At 41.0% G+C, this 24,507-nt stretch overlaps 1 protein-coding gene across 1 annotated transcript in view; it reads left to right on the top strand.

Moving 5' to 3' along the window:
• The first annotated feature begins 18,770 nt into the window (after positions 1–18,770).
• Positions 18,771–24,507, top strand: part of usp43a (ubiquitin specific peptidase 43a) — a 305,451-nt gene continuing 299,714 nt past the window's right edge. The window contains exons 1-2 of the mRNA XM_061733346.1: positions 18,771–19,041; positions 23,353–23,951. Of these exons, the coding sequence (XP_061589330.1) occupies positions 23,358–23,951 (594 nt within the window). The 5' untranslated portion in view covers positions 18,771–19,041; positions 23,353–23,357. The remainder of the gene's footprint in view (positions 19,042–23,352; positions 23,952–24,507) is intronic.

The raw sequence follows: 24,507 nt of genomic DNA, 5'->3' as shown, positions 1-24,507 counted from the left end.
AAGTATCAAAAGTATCAATATTTTCATTTGAGAATCGATTTTAGAGCATACAGATCTAGTATTTGAAGTCTTGATATTTCAGTATTAATTCGCACATCACTAGCCTGGGGTATCCACTAGCCATCTACTGCGTTATGTTCCCCGTCCTCTGAGGCATCACGGTCCTGCAGAGAAATGAAATCCCGCCTCTTTCTGAGGAAGTCTGTGTCACCTGAACGTCACCTGAACGTGACCTGAACGTGACCTGAACGTGACCTGAACGTCACCGGAACGTCACCTGAACATCACCTGAAAGTCACCTGAACGTTACCTGAACGTCACCGGAAAATGACCTGAACGTGACCTGAACGTGACCTGAACGTCACCTGAACATCACCTGAATGTGACCTGAACGTCACCTGAACGTGACCTGAACGTGACCTGAACGTGACCTGAACGTGACCTGAACGTCACCTGAACGTCACCGGAACGTCACCTGAACGTCACCTGAATGTCACCTGAACGTCACCTGAACGTCACCTGAACGTCACCTGAACGTCACCTGAACATCACCTGAACGTCACCTGAACGTCACCTGAATGTCACCTGAACATCACCTGAACGTCACCTGAACGTCACCTGAATGTCACCTGAACGTCACCTGAACGTCACCTGAACGTGACCGGAACGTCACCTGAACGTCACCTGAACGTGACCTGAACGTCACCTGAACGTCACCTGAACGTCACCTGAACGTCACCTGAACGTCACCTGAACGTGACCTGAACGTGACCTGAAAGTCACCTGAACGTCACCTGAACGTAACCTGAACGTCACCTGAACGTCACCTGAACGTCACCTGAACGTGACCTTGGTCCGGCGGGAGGCTTTCGTCTCAGCGAGGGAGGAGAACGCTGGTTCCGTCTAAATGCAGATTGAGACGCAGTCAGCTGCACCGACGTACCAACAAGTCCAACGTCCCGAGGTGGTTACTGCGTTCAGCCGAGATTCAGGCCTCAGAAAGAGTCTCAGAGGCTTAGAGAGTCTCTGCAGGGACGTTTACGGATCTGAAAATCTGAAAATGTAAAACTCGTTAGACTTGATCTCCTGTAACGATTCAGAGAACAAGAACACACGATGACAGGAGGTCGCTGGAAGGTCGTCCTTCATATTTACACAGAACCTCTTGGTGACATTTATATATCAGGTCATCCATCCATCATCCATCCATCCATCCATCCATCCATCCATCCATCCATCCATCCATCCATCCATCCATCCATCCATCCATCCATCCATCCATCCATCCATCCATCCATCCATCATTCATTCATTCATCCATCATTCATTCATTCATCCATCCATGCATCCATCCATCATTCATCCATCCATCCATCCATCCATCCATCCATCCATCCATCCATCCATCCATCCATCCATCCATCCATCCATCCATCCATCCAACCATCCATCCATCCATCCATAACTGCTTCCTCCTATTCCTGTATTCCAGGTCACGTCAGGTCGGAGGTTTCCACCCCGGACAGGTCCGACAGGTCAATCAGATCTGTTGCAGGGCGCCGTGCAATTACTCACTTATTGATGTCTTATCATTTATTATTTACAATAAAACTCGTCAAGAAGCTAAATGTTTTGACCTGATTGGTGAGGCGTCTGTGTGCCAGCAGAGGAACCAGCGCCAGCAGAGGAACCAGCGACGGTCCATTCTCAGATAGCCGTTCCTGGTGGTGACGGTTCGAATCTGTGGCGTTAGTCTGTGAAACATGGCAGGTTTGTTGTGATCAGGTTTATTCATGAAGTTCTGCTGATGTCAGAGGGAGAAACCAGCACTGCCTAGCTGGTAGGATCGACCAGGAGGGTCCAAAATCCCAACTACGTCCCATGAAACGGTCTTTTATCATTCAGTTATTTAAGGTGAGCCTCCAAACACGGGGTAATCAGGTCCGCTTTGGTCTATTTATAGCACGTTATCTGTGAGATTAGTAAACAACAAGAACAAAGTGCTTTGGGTTTGTGTTTCTACGATTGTTCTGCTCTCTGGGTTATAAATAACTTCTGTCTTTTGTGAGACTCGGTTGTTTGACGGCCGTTGAAGCTGCAGGATGATCAAACCTCATCCGGATCAGAAAGGTGGTTGAGATGAGCTGAGAGTCCAAACACAGACCAGCTCATCACCATTCATAGAAAAGGGACGAGTAGCAAATGCTTTAATACGAGAAACGGCGATTACGGCGATATTGTGTAGACGTGTGTCTCAGCCAGCTACAGTCTTTGACTCCGGTCTACCACTGAGCTCTACGGTTCATAACTAGTTGTAGCATCTCACTCACCACTGTGAATTGTACGCTAAAGCTGGCTTGCCTTCTCTGAATGTTAGAAGATTTACACACTGGATGACTCTGATTAATAAGGCTCTTCTTGGCTTGGTTCCTGTCTATTTAGGGCCCGAGCACTTGCAGTGCGAAGGCCCTATTGTATCTGTAGGATTTTTTCTTTCTTTCTTTCTTTCTTTCTTTCTTTCTTTCTTTCTTTCTTTCTTTCTTTCTTTCTTTCTTTCTTTCTTTCTTTTTCATCTGACGAAAGGAGGGCCTTTTTGCCCCCCTAAACGTCCCCAAAAAGTCACCAAATTTTGCATGCAAGTCAGGCCTGGCGAAAAATTTGATATTTAATGGTTTGCATTAATGGGCGTGGCCTAATGGCTCAACAGCGCCCCCTTGAAAACTTTGTGCCTCAAGCCCCACAATATGGTTTGTCGTACATGCACGAAAATCGGTACACACCTGTATCATGGCACAACTTAAACAAAAGTCTCTTGGGGTCATGCCCGAAACCGAACAGGATGTCGGCCATTTTGAATTAAACGTGTCATTTTGGCGAAATGTATGCCATTCCTTTGGCAGTTAATTCAGCCCGAACCGTAACGTGCACCCAGGTGTGTTATACATAAAAATGTGCGTCTCCATCGTGCGACACCACGCATTACTTTTCTCTTTCAAAAGCGTTACCGTGGAGACGCTAGACGCAAAAAAGCGCGGCCACCCTTCATCTGATTGGTTCAGACAGAAAAAACTTTGAGCCTCAAGCCCCATAATACGGTTTGACGTACATGAACGAAAATCGGTACACACCTGTATCATGTCGCAACTAAAAGAAAAGTCTCTTGGCGCCATGGCCGAAACCGAACAGGAAGTCGGCCATTTTGAACATTCTGAATTAATCGCGTAATTTTGGAGCAATATATTCCATTCCTTCGAGAGTTAATTCAGCTTGAACCGTATCGTGAACCCAGATGTGTTATACATCAAAATGTGCGTCTCCATCCTGCGACTACACGCATTACTTTTCTCTTTCAAAAGTGTTACCGTGGCGACGCTAGACGCCAACAAGCGCACCCCCCCTTCATCTGATTGGTCCATATTTGATAGTTCCCCAAAAGGCACCAAATTTGGCATGCAAGCCAGGCCTGGCGATAAATTTGATATTTCATGGTTTGCATTAATGGCCGTGGCAAAATGGCTCAACAGCGCCCCCCGGAAAACTTTGTGCCTCAAGCCCCACAATACGGTTTGACGTACATGCACGAAAATCACTACACACCTGTATCATGGCACAACTTAAAGAAAAGTCTCTTGGAGCCATGGCCGAAACCGAACTGGATGTCGGCCATTTTGAATAAATTGTGTCATTTTGGCGAAATTTATGCCATTCATTCGGCAGTTAATTCAGCCCGAACCGCAACGTGCACCCAGGTGTGTTATACATCAAAATGTGCGTCTACATCCTGCGACACCACGCATTACTTTTCTCTTTCAAAAGTCTTACCGTGGCGACGCTAGACGCCAAAAGGCGCGCCCCCCCTTCATGTGATTGGTCCATATTTGATAGTTCTCCAAAAGTCACCAAATTTTGCATGCAAGCCAGGCTTGGCGATAAATTTGATATTTCATGGTTTGCATTAATGGGCGTGGCCTAACGGCTCAACAGCGCCCCCTAGAATACTTTTCTCTGCCATAACTTTTGAATGGTTTGACATAGAGAGTTGTGGGTGGTGTCATGGGACTCTGTAATGAGTCCTTAAGCTTCGTTGGCCTTAATTAGCCCCGCCCCTTCTTCTGATTGGTTGTCCCTTTTTTCTGCTATAACTTTTGAATTGTTTGACATAGGAAGTCGTGGGTGGTGTCATGGGACTCTGTAATGAGTCCTCAAGCTTCGTTAGCCTTAATTAGCCCCGCCCCTTCTTCTGATTGGTTGTCCCGATTTTCTGCTATAACTTTGGAATGGTTTGACATAGAGAGTCGTGGGTGGTGTCATCAGATTCTGTATGGAGTCCTTGACCTTCATTGGCCTGAATTAGCCCCGCCCCTTCTTCTGATTGGTTGTCCCTTTTTTCTGCTATAACTTTTCAATGGTTTGACATACGAAGTCGTGGGTGGTGTCATTTCTGATACTTATGGGGGGCGGTGGCCGTGAGTGCGAGGGCCCGTTCATTGCTGCTTGCAGCTTTAATTATGTTTATTTCTTCAGAGAACTAAAAGCCATTATGCTTTAAGGTCGAATGACACTTTGCACCTGACTGTTCCTCGTGTTCGGACTAACTTGGGGAAAAAAGCTTTTAGTTTCTCTGCACCCTCTGCGTGGAATACCCTCCAACTTGAACTGAAAATGCCTGAACTTGTTTCATTTGAAGCCTTTCGCTCACTTCTTAAAAACCGACAACAGGAATCCTTTCAGCAGTGCCCGTGTTTTTAAACTACATGTGCCCGTGTTCTTAAATTTTAAATTATTTCTGAAGTTGTTGTTTTTTACATATTACTGAAGTCACACTAAACAGCTAAACAGTTTGCACTCTCATTTTAATGTTTATTATGTGATTGCTGCTATTTGTGTGTGGACGTGTGCTGCTGCCATCGGCCCCTTCTGCTTCACAACATTGATCCACTTTGTTGAGGTTCTGGGGCAGTCGGGCGTGCAGAGCGCTCCTAAGGTCCACAGGGTACCTAAACCTCCATTGTTTTACGTTTCAGCTGCCCTGACCCAGATCTGCTGAAGTTGTTTTTTTTGTTTTATTTTGTTTTATTTATTCCCACATACAAGTTAAAAACAAAAAGATACATACATGTTAATATTGTGTAGGAGAAGTTGGAAGCCAGAAGGCTTATCGAGAACTTCTCCCAAAAGAACACACATCAAAATACCAGTTGTAGATTCACATGTTTAGATGCAAATATACCAGTACATACACACAGTACAGATTATTACAATACATATAATAATAAGCTCTTATTGAACTTAATATGATTGAGTGACCTTACATTATTCTACTGCAAAAGCATTTTTTTGTAGTTTGTTTTGAAAGCTAACAGAGATGGTGATGTTTTTAGCCAAGGATCAGTAGCATTCCAAAGAATGGACCCTCGATGTCTTATTGAGAACTGCCTAAGAGAAGTACGACTATAGGGTATGTGCAGGTTCTTGGCTTGCCGAGTGGGATATGAATGAATATCGGAATTCAAAGAAAAAAAACACTTAAAACCAATTGGAAGGTTGTGACAGTTGTAAATACATTTGTACACAAACAAACATATCTGCAAGGAATTCACCTCAGAGACAGACAAAATGTTTAGCTTCTTGAAGAGAGGAGCAGATGGTTCTAATCGATCCGAAAAGGTAGCCAGTCTAACAAATCTTTTTTGAAGTAAAATTATTTTTTGAAGATTGGATGAATAGGTGCTAGCCCATATTATATTACAGTACGATATGTAAGGAAAAATTAAACTATAATACAGAATTAAGAAACAACTTCTATTTAACAATGTACACACCTTCCTAATAATACCTAGAGACTTCATTGCTTTTTTACAAACATGATCAATCTGTTCTTTCCAGTTTAATTTATCATCAACTATGACACCTAAAAACTTTGTCGAAGAAACTTGGTTGATTTTTGGTTGGCTTGGTTGAAGTTCTGCAGGTAATTGTCTTGTTTCTGGACCCGGTTCTGACCAGGTTCTAGCTGCTTCAGATTTGCCTCCTGAAAACACTGCTGGACGCTGGTGGAGGGTGACGTAGATGGAAGATTGTCAAGTGTTTCTGTTCAAATGTTTGGTGTTGTCAGCATCACTTTATCACATCATCACTTTCGCCTCATCTTTCCACAGAAGGTTTTCCCAGAAGTCCCTCTGGGGAACATCGTGGACATCGATTCCTGTTAAGACAGGAACACGTCTCAAATGTTTCCCACTTGAAAATAATCTTCCTCACGGAGGCACATTGAATTCCACATCGTTCAGAAATGGTCCAATTTGATGTTTAGCGACAACTTATGTCTTTCTCTTTTGGCTTTAAGTTAACACAGACCTGAATGGTTCAGACCAGTCTTCTTTTTACAGAATCAGAAATCAATCCCCGGTGGGAATTCAGCTTTTGTGCAGCAGCTTCAACTCGTAGCAAAGGAATAAAATCACAATAAAAAGACGAAAGAGAAAAATCTGTATAAATCAAAATAAGAGAAAACTGTATGAATAGTTTGTGTATGCATCTATACACATATATTACACACTTATACAGTAGAGTATATACAAATATTTATGTTCTGATATCGTAAATGTACAGATGGATGTTACTTAAAGTGCATTTTGGGAGTATTGCATGATGAAAGTGTCGTAAGGTCTGATGGCCGCTGGCATGAATGACGGAAATTCCCAAGCACACAACCACAAGTGTCAGTACTCAGGTAATTATTTACTTCTTCTCTTAAATCCTATGGAAGAAACAAGGGAGTACTTAATATTACCCACACGATTTTCTTTTGTTTTTGGCTTCATTTTTGTTAAATTGATGATGGTTTCTTTGTTCTTTGTTACCTTTCATCAGAGATTATATTTGTCTGACACTGAGACCCCCAACAATCAGATCAGGTTCCCTTCATGAAAAGAAGAAACAAATGATTAAAGGAGGAGTTTTTTGCACATTTATCATCACGTTTGCGTCCTTCTCTTTTTATCTTCTATAAACATTGATGCCCCTGACAGAGATAGTCCTCGTTTCTCTCTCTCTCTCCTTCATCCCCGGTTCTGCTCACACATTCTGGTTTATTCATTTATTTTTGTGGCCGTAGCTCCGGACTGTCTTTTATTTTAAGAATAGATTCTTGCACTTTTCAGTTTAATAATGTATTTGTGCTGGTTTCCTGCAGGAGGTGAGGACAAGCTGCTGAAGGTGTGGGACTACGTGACGGGTGAAGTGACCCACGCCGGCGTCGGTCACGGCGGCAGCATCACCAGGATCTGCTGCAACAAGCGCAGAGTGGTCAGCACCGACGGGGGCGGAGCTACGTCCAGATCCCCCACACCCATCCTAATGCAGATCTGCCAGAGGAGGAACAACACTTTTATGTGACGGGGGGGGGTTGGACCTGTAAGTCCTCATCAGGGGTCCACGTACTTGTAAAGAAAAGCATTGTTTGTTTAATTCATCCATCCATTCATCCCTAATTAGTCCATCCTTTAATCATCCATCAATCATTTATCCATCCATCCATCCATCCATCCATCCATCCATCCATCCATCCATCCATCCATCCATCAATCATTTATCCATCCATCCATCCATCCATCCTACCATCCATCCATCCATCCATCCATCCATCCATCAATCCATCCATCATTTATCCATCCATCCATCCATCCATCCATCCATCCATCCATCCATCCATCCATGAATCAATCAATCATCCATCCATCAATCCATCCATCCATCCATGAATCAAACATCCATCCATCCATCCATCCATGAATCAATCATCCATCCACCCCTGCCGGGTGGGGGTCGTTGGCCTGAAGGGTGAGGGCCTCCTGGCCGCGTGTCCGGCCCGGACCGGGTGGCCGGGGATTGCCTGGGTCGCGGTCCGCCGCCGCGGGATCCCTGGCTGCTTCTTCCCGCGCCGTGGGGGCCCCGCCCGCGGGCCCCCTCGGCCACCGCCGGGGGGGGGGGGGGGTCCTCGCAGGCGGTGGGTTGCCTCCCTCCTACTTCTCCCCTCTGTGGGGCTGCCGGTGGCCTGGGTTCCGGGCTCTTCCGTGTCGGCCTCTGGTCTCGCGGGTGGCGGGGTTGCTCCCCCCCCTCCCCCACTATAGATACACTTCAGGTGGAGCTTTGTTTGGTTTATTACACACACACACACACACACACACACACACACACACACACACACACACACACACACACACACACACACACACACACGCATGATCATATACATACACGCATACACACACATAGACATACACACTGGCTTGTTCACCTGCATGCTGGCTCTCTAGTTTTTGGGGTTAGGTAGCGGTAGCGGTAGTTTAGCTCAGACTGCAATCAGATCTCAAGATTTAGGTCGATTGCTGTTATTGTTTTGGTTGGCTCCGTGCCGGTTTCGTGCTTTGTTTGTGGTTTTTTGTTGCAGATTTCCAGTGCTTGACGTGTGTCTCCGTGTGTTCCTGCTTCCTGGATTGGCAGTGGATGCCCCCCCCCCCAAAAAAAACAAAAAAAAAAAACAAAAAAAAAACATTGGGTTTGTATGTGTATATTTATGTATGTGTACGCATATGTGTGCGTATATATATGTATATATATTAAATATAGTAACAATGCACATATATACACTTTTGGTTTCTACCGTCATGGTATCAATCAATAATATGTGTGCAGACAAGGTTAAAAAAAAAAAAAAAAAAAAAAAAAAAAATCATCCATCCATCCATCCATCCATCCATCCATCCATCCATGAATCAATCATCCATCCATCCATCCATCCATCCATCCATCCATCCATCCATCCATGAATCAATCATCCATCCATCCATCCATCCATCCATCCATCCATGAATCAATCATCCATCCATCCATCCATCCATCCATCCATCCATGAATCAATCATCCATCCATCAATCCATCCATCCATCCATCCATCCATGAATCAATCATCCATCCATCCATCCATCTATCCATCCATCCATCCATCCATCCATCCATGAATCAACCATCCATCCACTAATCCATCCATCCATTAATCATCCATCAATCCATCCATCCATCCATCCATCCATCCATCCATCCATCCATCCATCCATCCATCCATCCATCCATCCATCCATCCATCCATCCATCCATCCATCATCCATCCATCCATCATTTATAAGATTAAACAAAAGGATTGTTTATTTAATCTGGTACCTACGTACGTTGAACTATAACATGGACGCATCTCTTTCCACCTCCACCGAGGAGTGAAAGTTGTAATTATTACAGTTAAAAAAGTAAAAAATAAAGGTATGAAACATACAAACCAGAGGATTCTACGTCACATTTTCTTTTTTTTTCTACGTCACATTTTCAACAACCAACTTGAAGGTAAACTGGTGCAACAAAACCAAAATATCTCAAGAGTTTCAGACTAGAAGTGACCTAACGTGTCCTGAGGGGGGGGTTCTATCAGTTTTATTTCACATCTCGAGGAAAACATCCTGTTACGGCCCGAGAAACAACTACATCAAGGGGAGGAGATGGTCTGTCTCTCCTCCTGGTCTAATGGACCTCGTGTCTGAGAGTCTGGGTCTGTGTGAAGGCAAACAGACACCCCTCTTTCAAGAGACTGCCCCCCTCTTTCCATTATCCCACCATTCTCAGTTCTGAGGGCTGACAGATGATAGCTCTGTTGACGTCCTCATTTTCTCTGGCGGTCTGTTCCTCAGTCCAGCAGAGCTCAGTGTTGGTGAGTCAAGAAACCTAAAACTGGCTTTAGGTCGTCTCTTACGTATTGTTTTGCATTTAAGCATCTTTTTTGTAGCCTTGCAATGTGCCAACTGGCTCTGCAGCCTTTGCCAGATCTAGACTGCGTTTAACCAGCGTCCATTACACGTAGAAAGCAGATGTTGCGTTCCTCTGGACCTGTGCAGACTCACCAGTGTTTTGTAATCCAGACCTCAAGACACTCCACTACTTCAGTCAGACTCTCTCTGCATCCAGGCTTTTTGCAGGAAGCGGACGTGCACGGCAGCTACGCACCACTAAAGCCACCCGATCCTTCCTTTGTGAATCCGAGACACCAAACACCTCACTCTCCTTGACTTCTGCAATGATTTGCTTTCGGACCATTTCCGTTAATTCCTGGAAAAGCTCATTGTGAATGTGGTGGCGAGTTAACTTGGCACCGCCGTCTGCAGCTAGTTTTCTTTCAGGAAAGGGATCATACTTAGCAATTTGACCCAAAGTGGCAGAAAAAAAGAAAAAGCCTTTACTGTCAGATGCATCAGATTCCTGATGACTCTGTGTAATATCCTTAATGGTACAACCTTGGCAAACGTATTTACATAACTTTGATTTTCCTCAACTTTTTCTTCCCCCATCTAAGGCAACCGATACCTGTTTGTTCCTCTTAACGGCCCTTTTACATCGACTCCAGGCCTGCACGGCATTCACGTGTTGCTCAGATTGTGAGTGAAGCTTAAACCCCACGTCTTTAAACGAGGCTTTTGTCCAGCTGGAAAACCCCGTCTCAGATGCCAAGGCTGATTTCGGAGTACATGCCCTCTTCCCTGCTCCATGCAGGACCCCCCTCCCTGGATCTTAAAGGAGCCGTCTGTAAGAATTGGCCAAAACTGGTACTGCAGTCACTTTCAAAATATTGTTGAGTGGCGTGTACCCTCCCCTTCCTCCCCCCGACCAGAGGTTGCCAGGTAGGCTGCAGAATGCAGCAGGAACGTAGGGTGCCATGGCTGCCATAATTAGAGCCGAGCTGGCAACCCGGATGCCGAAACAATACTGACTTGGTGATTGGGAGATAGGTGGAGGGTGGAGCTTCAGAAACAATACTGACTTGGTGATTGGGAGATAGGTGGAGGGTGGAGCTTCAGAAACAATACTGACTTGGTGATTGGGAGATAGGTGGAGGGTGGAGCTTCAGAAACAATACTGACTTGGTGATTGGGAGATAGGTGGAGGGTGGAGCTTCAGAAACAATACTGACTTGGTGATTGGGAGATAGGTGGAGGGTGGAGCTTCAGAAACAATACTGACTTGGTGATTGGGAGATAGGTGGAGGGTGGAGCTTCAGGCCAAAACAAAAAATGACAACATAAACATCAGTTGAGGGCTGCAACTCCTCTTTTTAAACTGGAATATCCTGGCTTGAGTGCTGTTGTCAGTGACATAAGTATTTGAAATGAACATTCAATTCAATTTTTCAATTCAATTTTATTTATATAGCGTCTAATACAACAGAGTTGTCTCTAGACGCTTTCCAGAGACCCATACCCAGAACATGACCCCCGAGCAGTTATTACATAAACAATGGCAGGTAAAAACTCCCCTAGTGGGAGAAAAACCTTAAGCCAAACAGTGGCAAGGAAAAACTCCCCTTTAGGAGGGAAGAAACCTTGAGCAGGACCAGGCTCATAAGGGGGACCCTCCTGCCTAGGGCCAGACTGGTGGGTCAGGGACGGCAACAGCACAGCAGGCAGGTGGAAGCAGCAACGGGATGACCAGGGGTGGGGACCGCAGGCCAGCACACAGCTCCTGAAGCTCCGGCCCAATGATTGAAATGATGATTTTTAAAACATGATTTTTAAATGTCTGTTGACATATCGGGGTCATTTTATGATTCGTTTTATTATTGCTCTTACATACAGCTCCTTTAAGATGTCTAGAATACATATAAAGTAGTTACAGGCAACGGTTTCAGTGATAGGATAATTACTTTTTTTTAACCAGCCTGTAAATGTGTTTATTTCTGCTATAAAGTTGGACTTGGAGGTTAATGGAGCCTCTAGTGGTCAGTTGAGGAACTCAACATTTTCTTGCTACCAGTTTTTCTTCACCTTGGAAGTTTTTTTTTTCTTTTTTTTTTTTAATTCTTCATTTAAATCTTTAAATACAAGGAAAAATTAAGAACAAGGGTAACATACAAATACAGAGATTCGAACACCATATTGAAAAGAAATAAACAAAAGAATATATAAAGGACAAGACAGTTGAATGTAAATTAAAAGGATAAATAAAAATAAAAACAACATAATGTGCGAGAGTAGGTTTCATGTCGTCAAACTGAGCAATTTACAGATGGCGATGGTCTTTTGTGCCTTTGTGTTTTTTGATGAGTAAATTGTCCTTATATATTGATCAAGTTCTTTTTTTAGTACAAGGAGTTCAGGCTTTCTGTGGATGAATTTGGACTTGTCTATGTGAAATTTAGCTAAAAATAAAAACAGATTAATAAAAAAGAAAGCGTCCCTATCTTTGTGATTAAAATTATGAAAAATAACATTCTTAAAATAAAGATGAAAATCAGAAAAGACAGAATCAACAATATACTTGTGGAAGTCCCTCCAAAATTTATAAGTGAATTCACATGACCAGAATAAGTAGGAATATGTCTCACGATGCTTTTGGCAAAAAGAACAATTAACGTCTATATCCTCCTTAAATTTTGATAAATATTGTTTTGCAGGGTAGAATATGTGTATCAATTTAATCTTCACCTTGGAAGTTGAAATGTTGCTTCTTGGTTCCAACGCGTGAACCGTCTTGTGATATGAACACGAACCGTCGTCTGGCAAGACAGAAGCAGCCAGGAAGACGTTCATCACATTATGTGACAACGTATTATTGCCCATGTTATCATGGCGTTCGCTGCGCCTGCAGGTACCAGAACCAGAACCAGAACCAGCCCGAGATCCTCCATCACTTCAGCGCCGTCCAACTGACCGAGAAGCGGCGACTTCCTGTTTGTCAGGTAGTCAGTAATCCAGGGGATTGTGTCCACCGGTGTCCTCTAATGATCCTAGGCAGTAACGCAGGCTGGATGGTAGTGATGTGTGGATCAATACTGAAATATCGACACTTCAGATACCAGATCCGTATGCTCTAAAATCAATTCTCAAACTAAAATATCGATACTTTTGATACTTCAGTCGTGGTAATGTTTATCGTTATCAGGAATACGGTAGAAAGTAACTAAACTATTCAGATTTTGTGTAAATGACACGCTGCTCATAGGAACTACTTTTTTCCTTGTTTTTCTTCCAACGAAAGGAGGGCCTTTTTTTCCCCCTAAACGTGCCCCAAAAGTCACCAAATTTTGCACGCAAGCTAGGCCTGGCGAAAAATGTGATATTTAATGGTTTGCATTAATGGGCGTGGCCTAATGGCTCAACAGCGCCCCCTTAAAAACTTTGTGCCTCAAGCCCCACAATACTGTTTGACGTACATGCACGAAAATCAGTACACACCTGTATCATGTCGCAACTTAAAGAAAAGTCTCTTGGCACCATGGCCGAGACCGAACAGGATGTCGGCCATTTTGAATTAATTGTGTAATTTTGGCGCATTTTATGCCATTTTCACGTGTCCTACTTTAACGAACTTTGACATAAAACTCGCTCAGGAGACACAAAAGACGTTAAAGTTATCAAAATCATGATTTTTCGTGAAATGGCGTGGCCGTGGCGCCGCGTCAAACTGTGGCGCCGACGATAGACGCCAAAAAGTGCGCCCCCCTTCATCTGATTGGTCCTTATTTGATAGTTCCTACTTTCTGCCATAACTTTTGAATGGTTTGACATAAAGAGTCGTGGGTGGTGTCATCGGACTTAGTTTTGAGTCCTTGACCTTTATTGGTGAAAATTGCACGCGTGAGGGCCCGTTCATCGCTGCTTGCAGCTTTAATTTAGTTTATTATTCTTTTATTGTTTTACTAAGGATCTTTTTTTAGTGATGGAAACACCTTTTTCAAACTCTGGCTTTCTGTTGTTGTAACAGCCTCAGTATACTTCTGACTTTAAAATAACTAGCTAAATAAGCAACTCTGATGTATTCTATTCTTAATCTAAAATACACCAATTCTTTTTATTTACCAGCACATTATGTGTATTTGCACAATTTATCAGTATCGAATCGGTATCGCCGATATCAGCCTGAATTTTACTCAATATTGGATCAAAAAGGAAGTCGGTTGTATCGAACATCAATACTGGACCCAAACGCTAATGTTCTGCTCTCCGTGATGAAGCAGCCGGACCTGTTTGTGTCTCTCCCTCTGATGTAAACAAGAGCACAAACTTCTTTAATTACTTCTTGATGTGGAAAAACTCGACCAGCTGCTTTCCAGGCGTGATGCTGCTTGTCTTAGGAACTCAGCTAATAATTGGTGTTGTTAATAACCAGCTTTAAGCATTTTGAACATAATAAAACCAACTCCAGCGCATCACCAAGGTTAAACCTCTAAATACTTTTATAGTTCATTTATCACTGATCTCGGTCCAGGTCTGTCCTCAGCATGACGGCCCAGATGCTTGCACACTATTTATCATGATGCATTGTGGGATACATTGAGTGCACTATATAGGGATTAATAATTGATATTACGAGTTCAGATGATAAAATGAATGATGAAGCATCCCGTATCTAACACCCGGGTTGAGATCAAGGCGGAAGTATGAAGAACTGCAATTCTGCCACTGACCACTAGGGGCCGGCTCCGAACCCGAGTCAACCTCACAACCAGTTAATAATAAAACATTTAAAAAGGTTTTGGTCTCCACAGACAACAGCGCCGCTAGGGATTTTGGGCCCCATGAAAAGAATCTTTAAAGGGCCCTCAACACAGCTGCAAATTTTTGATGCTATTTTACATACAGTTATGCATTTTGATGGTATTTTTTACTATAATTACCATATTTGTGAAAGAAGAACAACATGACAGCTGACATATATTACAGTAGGGGAAGAACTGAGCTTTGAAAACTGTCTGTGACAAACTATCTACTCCAGTTGGACCGAACCACTTTACATAAATAGAGAGGGGGAGGGAGGGGGAGGGGGGTCCTGTAGGCGTTGCTGTTTCCAAAACAAATAAAATAATACTGAATAATTGGGGCGGCAGTAGCTCAGGTGGTAGAGCGGGTCGTCCAATGATCCGAAGGTCGGCGGTTCAAATCCCGCTCTGTCCCAGTTTGCTGCCGTAGTGTCCTTGGGCAAGACACCTTACCCACCTTGCCCAGTGTGAATGTGTTTGAATGTTGGTGGTGGTCGGAGGGGCCGTTAGGCGCGATATGGCAGCCATGCTTCCGTCAGTCTGCCCCAGGGCAGCTGTGACTACAATGTAGCTACCACCACCAGAGAGAATGTGTATGAATGAATAATGATTTCTGTAAAGCACTCTGGGTGCCTAGAAGGGCGCTATATAAATCCAAGTCATTATTAATTAGGGGGGGCGTGGCCTTTTGATTGGCAACCAGCACAGCTTATGTCTTGCTGTCATCGTTGACCCATACAAACCTACAGAAGAGTATTAGGGCCAGGCAGGAGAAAAATTAAAAAAATAATTTAGAGGATTTTTTTCTCATTATGCACTTCGAGAAAAAAGTCAAAATGCCGAGAAAAAAGTTGCAGTACAATTTCAGTACATTTCGACTTTATTCACGAAATTGTATTTCAACTTTATTCTCAAAATTATTATTCCCCCCCCAACCCCCCGCTTCAGCTCAGAAAGAAGCTTCAAAAACATCAGAAGATCACAGAGGGTTTAACGTGCAGTTGAATCATCTAATCATCTGGATCTGTGACGTCACAGCACCCTGAGCATTTTTTTTTCATCATTTTTTTTTGTTTATATCCACATAATGGGTGACAATTGACAATTGAGACACAGAAAAACAAAACAAAAAAAACAAAAACGCATCCTGAGATTGGGTCATACGTTTCAAGCATAAATGGTTCTTGCATATACAATGCACTTATACATTGTTGGTTCAGTATTCAAACAGCAGCATACGGATAGAAGCAATTCGCATAACAATAATGGTTAGTACTTTAAGCTGTAATTGGGCAGTCATAAATTCCATCTGGTATACAAGTTTTACCCTCTGCAGCCATTGAGCAATTGTAGGGGGGTCAGGTTTCATCCAGTTACCAGTAATCATTTTTCTTACAATGAATAATAGTACATGCAATAAATACCTTGAGCATTTTAACGTCTTTTTTTAGGCAAAGTGTCATTTAAAGTACAGGACTCAATGTCTCAGAAAATTAGAATATTGTGATAAAGTTCTTTATTTTCTGTAATGAAATTAAAAAAACTAAAAAGTCATACATTCTGGATTCATTACAAATCAACTGAAATATTACAAGCCTTTTATTATTTTAATATTACAGTTTAAGATTAAGATTCCCAGAAAATTCTAATATTTTTAGATAGGATATTTGAGTTTTCTTAAGCTGTAAGCATGATCAGCAATATTAAAATAATAAAAGGCTTGCAATATTTCAGTTGATTTGTAATGAATCCAGAATGTATGACATTTTTGTTTCTGTATTTGCATTACAGAAAATCACAATATTCTAATTTTCTGAGACAGTCCTGTATTCAATTCAGTTGAATTGATTCCACTTTCTTTTTTTTTTGTAATCGGTCCTGCAGGGGGCGGTTTTTGACACCTAGTATTTAGTTCAACTTCCTTCTTCCCCTGTGTTGTAAAAACAGAGGTTCAAAGGTGAGCGCTGTTCACCTGTCGAGGAGGAAAGGTGGGGAATAATAACAACTCCCTGTTATAATAACTAACCACCGAAACCCGGGGTTGGTCGCTCAGCGGCCGATGGGCGGGATCCTGCAGCAGACAGGTGTTCTGCCGATCCTTGCTCCCTGCCGAAAAATGCTACTTCGTGGTTGTGCGCATGCGCACAGGCGATTTTCAAAGTTTGAGTACTACGACCATCATTTCTTGCACGATGTAAAATTGATAATATGGGATTTTGAGTATTTGATCCTTTAAAATACAAAAAAAAAAATATACTACCCATGACATGAATTGCATTAATCGCTTTATTTGATATGCATTCAGTCATTCGCCTTTATTTAACCAGGTAGGTCATTAAGAACATATTCTTATTTACAATAATAACACCCGTATTTGTCACGAAGTAAACCTGTCAGATTTAGGACTGGAAGCTTTTTTTTGTCATTCTTCCAAAGCTCATAGTGAAAGTTATTTACACAGTTGATTTTCAAAGTTTGATTGCCACGCCCATCATTTCTTTCACGATGTAAAATTGATAATATGGGATGTTGAGTATTTGATCCTTCAAAATACACTACCCATGACATGAATTGCATTACACTTTGTGAACATTATACGATAAAGAGAAGAAAAAAAACAATTCTAGCGCTTTATTTGATATTCAAATCAGTCATTTGCCTTTATTTAACCAGACAAGTAATTAATAACACATTAGTATTTACAATAACAGCCTGGCAAGCGACAAAGTACGACGGAGTATTAGGGCCAAACTAAGACAAAAAAAATGGGAAATTACGAGAATAAAGTCATAATAATGAGAATAAAGTCGTAAAATTACGAGAATAAAGTCGTAATGTTGTGAGAATAAAGTCGTAATAGAATAAAGTCATAATATTATGAGAATAAAGTCGTAATATTACGAGAATAAAGTCGTAATGTTGCAAGAATAAAGTCTAATAGAATAAAGTCGTAATATTACGAGAATAAAGTCGTAAAATTCCGAGAATAAAGTCGTAAAATTCCGAGAATAAAGTTGTGACATTACGAGAATAAAGTCGTAATATTATGAGAATAAAGTGGTAATTTATGAGAACTCTAACAGGAAGAGGAGTCTTCTCCATGTGTTAAAATGAAGAATATTGAGCATCTTGTGAAGTTATATTTATATATTTATAATATATTACAACTTTATTCTCGTAATATTACGACTTTATTCTCGTAATATTATGACTTTATTCTAATCACATTATGACTTTATTCTCGTAATTTCCTTTTTTTGTTTTTTTGTTTGGCCCTAATACTCCGTCGTAACAAAGACCACTGGGGGGGGGGGGGGGGGGGGGGAGGAAATGGTTTAGGGAGTAAGTAAAGTAAGTAAGTAAAATTGTAGCTCTACAAAGGTAGAAAACCATTAGGGAGCATTTTTCGGCAAAGCAGCAGAAATCGACAGAACACCGGCGGAAGGACGCGGAAGTCGGTCCTATCGGGACCCCATGATCGGGACTCGGGAGGAAATTTCTGGTTGTGTTTTTTTTTTTCTGTCATCGGGAGTGAGAAGGTGGAGGAATAATAACAATAACCGTGATTATGTGCCTTATTAGCGGCGGCTCGGTGCGTCCGGAGCGCTGAGGTCTGGGAGTGCTCCTTCCTTTAAACTTTAAACTTTATTTATTTATATAGCACTTTTCATACAGGTAGAGTGCAACACAAAGTGCTTTACATGAATCCTCCCGGTCTATCCGCGCCGCGTCCTGGTGTTCTGTCGATTTTTGCTACCCTATCAAAAAATGCTCCCTAATGGAGCATCTACCTTTTGTAGAGCTACAGTTTTATTGTTTTACTCCCTAAATCCACTTCCTTCCCCCCCCAAGTGGTCCTTGTCACTTGCCAGGCCGTCATTGTAAATAAGAATGTGTTCTTAATGACCTGTCTGGCTAAATAAAGGCGAATGACTGAATTAATATTAACAAATAAAGCAAAAGAATTGCGTTTTTTTTCTCTTTATCGTATAATGTTCACAAAGTGTAATGCAATTCATGTTATGGGTAGTGTATTTTGAAGGATCAAATACTCAAACATCCCATATTATCAATTTTACATCGTGCAAGAAATGACGGTCGAAACTTTGAAAATCGACTGTGCGCATGCGCAGAACCACAAAGTAGCATTTCTCGGCAGGTAGCAGAAATTGTCAGAACACCGGGACGGACAAGCGGCGCTGGGAGAGCCGAGCTGCCGGCGGAAGGACGTCGGAGCGCCGCGACGAGGAAGTCGACCCCTCGGGACTCTGGAGGATTTCTGGTTCTGGTTTTTTTTCTGTCACGGATTGGGAGCGAGAAGGTGGAGGAATAATAACAATAACCGTGATTATGTGCCTTATTGGCGGCGGCTCGGTGCGTCCGGAGCGCTGAGGTCCGGGAGCGCAAAGGTGCGCTCTTTCCTTCCTCCTCCCGGTCTCTCCATACGTGCAGCTGATGTTAAGGTAAGTCTATTCACAGCCTTTTGTACACCTCTTAAACAGCTCACCTTTGGTGGAATTATACCACCAAAGCCAAGATAAAGAAGTTGCAGGTAGCATATCACTGCAAAAAATCAAAATCTTAACAATATTTGTCTTATTTCTAGTTAAAATGTCTCATTTTAGTCAAAATAAATCTCATTACACTTAAAACAAGACTCATCACTGGAAAAAAGAACAATTTTCCCCTGTTTTAAGTAGATTTTCACTTAAAATAAGTAGAAAAATCTGTCAGTGGAACAAGATTTTTTTGCTTGAAATGAGAAGATAAATCTTGTCCCACTGGCAGATTTTTCTCTACTTATTTCAAGTGAAAATATACTTGAAACAGGTGAAAATTGTCAAATAACAAGTTATTTTTCTGGTAATGACTTGTTTTAAGTGTAATGAGATTTTTTGACTAAAAATGAGACATTTTAACTAGAAATAAGTCAAATATTCCTGGTAAGATTTTGAGTTTTTGAAGTGTAATGATGCGTTCAGGATCCTCCTTAAGCTTCCAAGATGGACAAGTGCAAGCACTTTATGTTAATTGTTATGTCCCCACCTTCCATGCTCTGCTGAGGAATTTTATGTTTAAATTTACGTGTCGACTCCATGAGTCAGAAAAAAACTCAAAATCTTAACAAGAATATTATTATTTCTAGTTAAAATGTCTAATTGTTAGTCAAAATAAATCTCATTACACTTAAAACAAGACTCATCACTGGAAAAAACAACAATTTTCACCTGTTTCAAGTAGATTTTCACTTAAAATAAGTAGAAAAATCTGCCAGTGGAACAAGATTTTTTTGCTTGAAATGAGAAGATAAATCTTGTCCCACTGGCAGATTTTTTCTACTTATTTCAAGTTAAAATTGACTTGAAACAGGTGAAAATTGTCAAATAACACGTTATTTTTCTGGTAATGACTCTTGTTTTAAGTGTAATGAGATTTTCTGACTAAAAATTAGACATTTTAACTAGAAATAAGACAAATATTCCTGGTAAGATTTTGAGTTTTTGCAGTGTAATGATGCGTTCAGGATCCTCCTTAAGCTTCCAACATGGACAAGTGCAAGCACTTTATTTGTTAATTATGTCCTTCCATGCTCTGCTGAGGAATTTTATGTTTAAATTTACGTGTCGACTCCATGAGTCAGAAAAAAACTCAAAATCTTAACAAGAATATTATTATTTCTAGTTAAAATGTCTCATTTTTAGTCAAAATAAATCGCATTACACTTAAAACAAGACTCATCACTGGAAAAAACACCCATTTTCACCTGTTTTAAATAGATTTTCACTTAAAATGAGTAGAAACATCTGCCAGTGGAACAAGATTTCTTTTGCTTGAAATGACAAGATAAATCTTCTCCCACTGACAGATTTTTCTACTTATTTCAAGTTAAAATGGACTTGAAACAGATGCAAATTGTCAAATAACAAGTTCTTTTTCTGGTAATGACTCTTGTTTTAAGTGGAATGAGATTTTTTGACCAAAAATGAGACATTTTAACTAGAAATAAGACATATATTCCTGGTAAGATTTTGAGTTTTTGCAGTGTAATGATGCGTTCAGGATCCTCCTTAAGCTTAGCTGGACAAGTGCAAGCACTTTATTTGTTAATTGTTATGTCCCCACCTTCCATGCTTTGCTGAGGAATTTTATGTTTAAATTTACGTGTCGACTCCATGAGTCAGAAAAAAACTCAAAATCTTAACAAGAATATTATTATTTCTAGTTAAAATGTCTCATTTTTTGTCAAAATAAATCTCATTACACTTAAAACAAGACTCAACACTGGAAAAAACAACAATTTTCACCTGTTTCAAGTAGATTCTCACTTAAAATAAGTAGAAACATTGCCAGTGGAACAAGATTTTTTTGCTTGAAATGACAAGATAAATCTTGTCCCACTGGCAGATTTTTTCTACTTATTTCAAGTTAAAATTGACTTGAAACAGGTGAAAATGGTCAAATAACAAGTTATTTTTCTGGCAATGACTCTTGTTTTAAGTGTAATGAGATTTTTTGACTAAAAATTAGACATTTTAACTAGGAATACGACAAATATTCCTGGTAAGATTTTGAGATTTTGCAGTATAATGATGCGTTCAGGATCCTCCTTAAGCTTCCGAGATGGACAAGTGCAAGCACTTTATTTGTTAATTGTTATGTCCCCACCTTCCATGCTCTGCTGAGGAATTTTATGTTTAAATTTATGTGTCGACTCCATGAGTCAGAAAAAAACTCAAAATCTTAACAAGAATATTATTATTTCTAGTTAAAATGTCTCATTTTTAGTCAAAATAAATCTCATTACACTTAAAACAAGACTTATCACTGGAAAAAACACCCATTTTCACCTGTTTCAAGTAGATTTTCACTTAAAATAAGTAGAAAAATCTGCCAGTGGAACAAGATTTTTTTGCTTGAAATGAGAAGATAAATCTTGTCCCACTGGCAGATTTTTCTACTTATTTCAAGTGAAAATATACTTGAAACAGGTGAAAATTGTCAAATAACAAGTTATTTTTCTGGTAATGACTTGTTTTAAGTGTAATGAGATTTTTTGACTAAAAATGAGACATTTTAACTAGAAATAAGACAAATATTCCTGGTAAGATTTTGAGTTTTTGCAGTGTAATGATGCGTTCAGGATCCTCCTTAAGCTTCCAAGATGGACAAGTGCAAGCACTTTATTTGTTAATTGTTATGTCCCCACCTTCCATGCTCTGCTGAGGAATTTTATGTTTAAATTTACGTGTCGACTCCATGAGTCAGAAAAAAACTCAAAATCTTAACAAGAATATTATTATTTCTAGTTAAAATGTCTCATTTTTAGTAAAAAAAAAATCTCATTACACTGAAAACAAGACTCATCACTGGAAAAAACAACAATTTTCACCTGTTTCAAGTAGATTTTCACTCAAAATAAGTAGAAAAATCTGCCAGTGGAACAAGATTTTTTTGCTTGAAATGAGAAGATAAATCTTGTCCCACTGGCAGATTTTTTCTACTTATTTCAAGTTAAAATTGACTTGAAACAGGTGAAAATTGTCAAATAACACGTTATTTTTCTGGTAATGACTCTTGTTTTAAGTGTAATGAGATTTTCTGACTAAAAATTAGACATTTTAACTAGAAATAAGACAAATATTCCTGGTAAGATTTTGAGTTTTTGCAGTGTAATGATGCGTTCAGGATCCTCCTTAAGCTTCCAACATGGACAAGTGCAAGCACTTTATTTGTTAATTATGTCCTTCCATGCTCTGCTGAGGAATTTTATGTTTAAATTTACGTGTCGACTCCATGAGTCAGAAAAAAACTCAAAATCTTAACAAGAATATTATTATTTCTAGTTAAAATGTCTCATTTTTAGTCAAAATAAATCTCATTACACTTAAAACAAGACTTATCACTGGAAAAAACACCCATTTTCACCTGTTTCAAGTAGATTTTCACTTAAAATAAGTAGAAAAATCTGCCAGTGGAACAAGATTTTTTTGCTTGAAATGAGAAGATAAATCTTGTCCCACTGGCAGATTTTTCTACTTATTTCAAGTGAAAATATACTTGAAACAGGTGAAAATTGTCAAATAACAAGTTATTTTTCTGGTAATGACTTGTTTTAAGTGTAATGAGATTTTTTGACTAAAAATGAGACATTTTAACTAGAAATAAGACAAATATTCCTGGTAAGATTTTGAGTTTTTGCAGTGTAATGATGCGTTCAGGATCCTCCTTAAGCTTCCAAGATGGACAAGTGCAAGCACTTTATTTGTTAATTGTTATGTCCCCACCTTCCATGCTCTGCTGAGGAATTTTATGTTTAAATTTACGTGTCGACTCCATGAGTCAGAAAAAAACTCAAAATCTTAACAAGAATATTATTATTTCTAGTTAAAATGTCTCATTTTTAGTAAAAAAAAAATCTCATTACACTGAAAACAAGACTCATCACTGGAAAAAACAACAATTTTCACCTGTTTCAAGTAGATTTTCACTCAAAATAAGTAGAAAAATCTGCCAGTGGAACAAGATTTTTTTGCTTGAAATGAGAAGATAAATCTTGTCCCACTGGCAGATTTTTTCTACTTATTTCAAGTGAAAATTGACTTGAAACAGGTGAAAATTGTCAAATAACAAGTTATTTTTCTGGTAATGACTCTTGTTTTAAGTGTAAGAACAGAAGAACAGATGTTTGCATGTATTTTAAAGTGTGACCTGTAATTTTTATATGGAACCTTTTGAGTCCGTAATAAAGTATTCGTATCATATCATACCTCCAGGAGCCATGGACGCCCGCAAGGTGCGGAAACAGCCGCTCAAACCCAAAACGTCCAAGAAATACAAGCACGGGGGCTTGAAGAGGAGGAAGTCGCTGCGGTCCTTCGGGAATTTCATGGAGCGGATCCTGAAAACTTTGGGCACTTTGGCGCACTTGGGGGACCCGGAGCCGCAGACGCGCAACGAGGACGAGGATGATGGAGGTTTCGGGGGCGGCTTCTCGACCCGGGGCCCCTCAGGACGGAGCCCCGGGGCCCGGGACGGACCCGGGCCCCGGGGCTCTGTCCTGAGGGGCCCCGGGGACCAGCAGACCCCCGGCGCGCTGGGGCTCCAGAACCACGGAAACACCTGCTTCATGAACGCCGTGGTGCAGTGTCTGAGCAACACCGACCTGCTGGCCGAGCACCTGGGCCTGGAGCAGTACAAGGGGGGGGCGGGGGCACCCTGGGGCCCCCGGAGGGACCCCAGGGTGCCCGGGGGCCCCGGGGTCCCCGGGGGCGTCCAGGACGGGGCCCGCGGGGAGGTCACCGAGCAGCTGGCGTCGCTGGTTCGAGCCCTGTGGACGCTGGAGTACACGCCGCAGCTGTCCGTGGACTTCAAGGTGAGGCTTTTCTGACAGATTCCTGTGGCACGTTTTCCTGCAATATTTTTGACATATAGAATCAATAAACCTGAATGGACTTAAAAAAAGTAACTAAAATAATAATTTTTCAGCTCCAGGTCCGGTCAGGGGCGCCTCCAAAAATGTTTCCTAGGGGGTGCCAGAGGGGGCCACTTCAATTCTTGGGGTGGACACCAAAACTAAAAGCCATCATTACAGGACTTTATTATACTGTTGTAGTATACAGGCTCAGAAATACTTCTTTTTTTTTACTTTCTAACTTGTCTGCATATATATTAATGGTTAATACCATGTTGGTAAAAACCTAAAGGCATATATATATATATATATATATATATATATATATATATATATATAATATATATATATATGTTTGCATGTTCTCTCCGTGCTTGCGTGGGTTTTCTCCAGTTACTCCGGTTTCCTCCCACAGTCCAAAGACATGCATGCTAGGTTAATTGATGATTCTAAATTGCCCCTAGGTGTGAGTGTGAGTGTGTCTGGTTGTTTGTGTATATATATATATATATATATA

Source organism: Cololabis saira, chromosome 1 (genome assembly GCF_033807715.1).
Source record: "Cololabis saira isolate AMF1-May2022 chromosome 1, fColSai1.1, whole genome shotgun sequence".
In the NCBI taxonomy this organism is placed as follows: domain Eukaryota; kingdom Metazoa; phylum Chordata; class Actinopteri; order Beloniformes; family Belonidae; genus Cololabis; species Cololabis saira.
The sequence above is the reverse complement of the archived record's forward strand: the minus strand, read 5'-3'. Positions and strand labels throughout refer to the sequence as shown.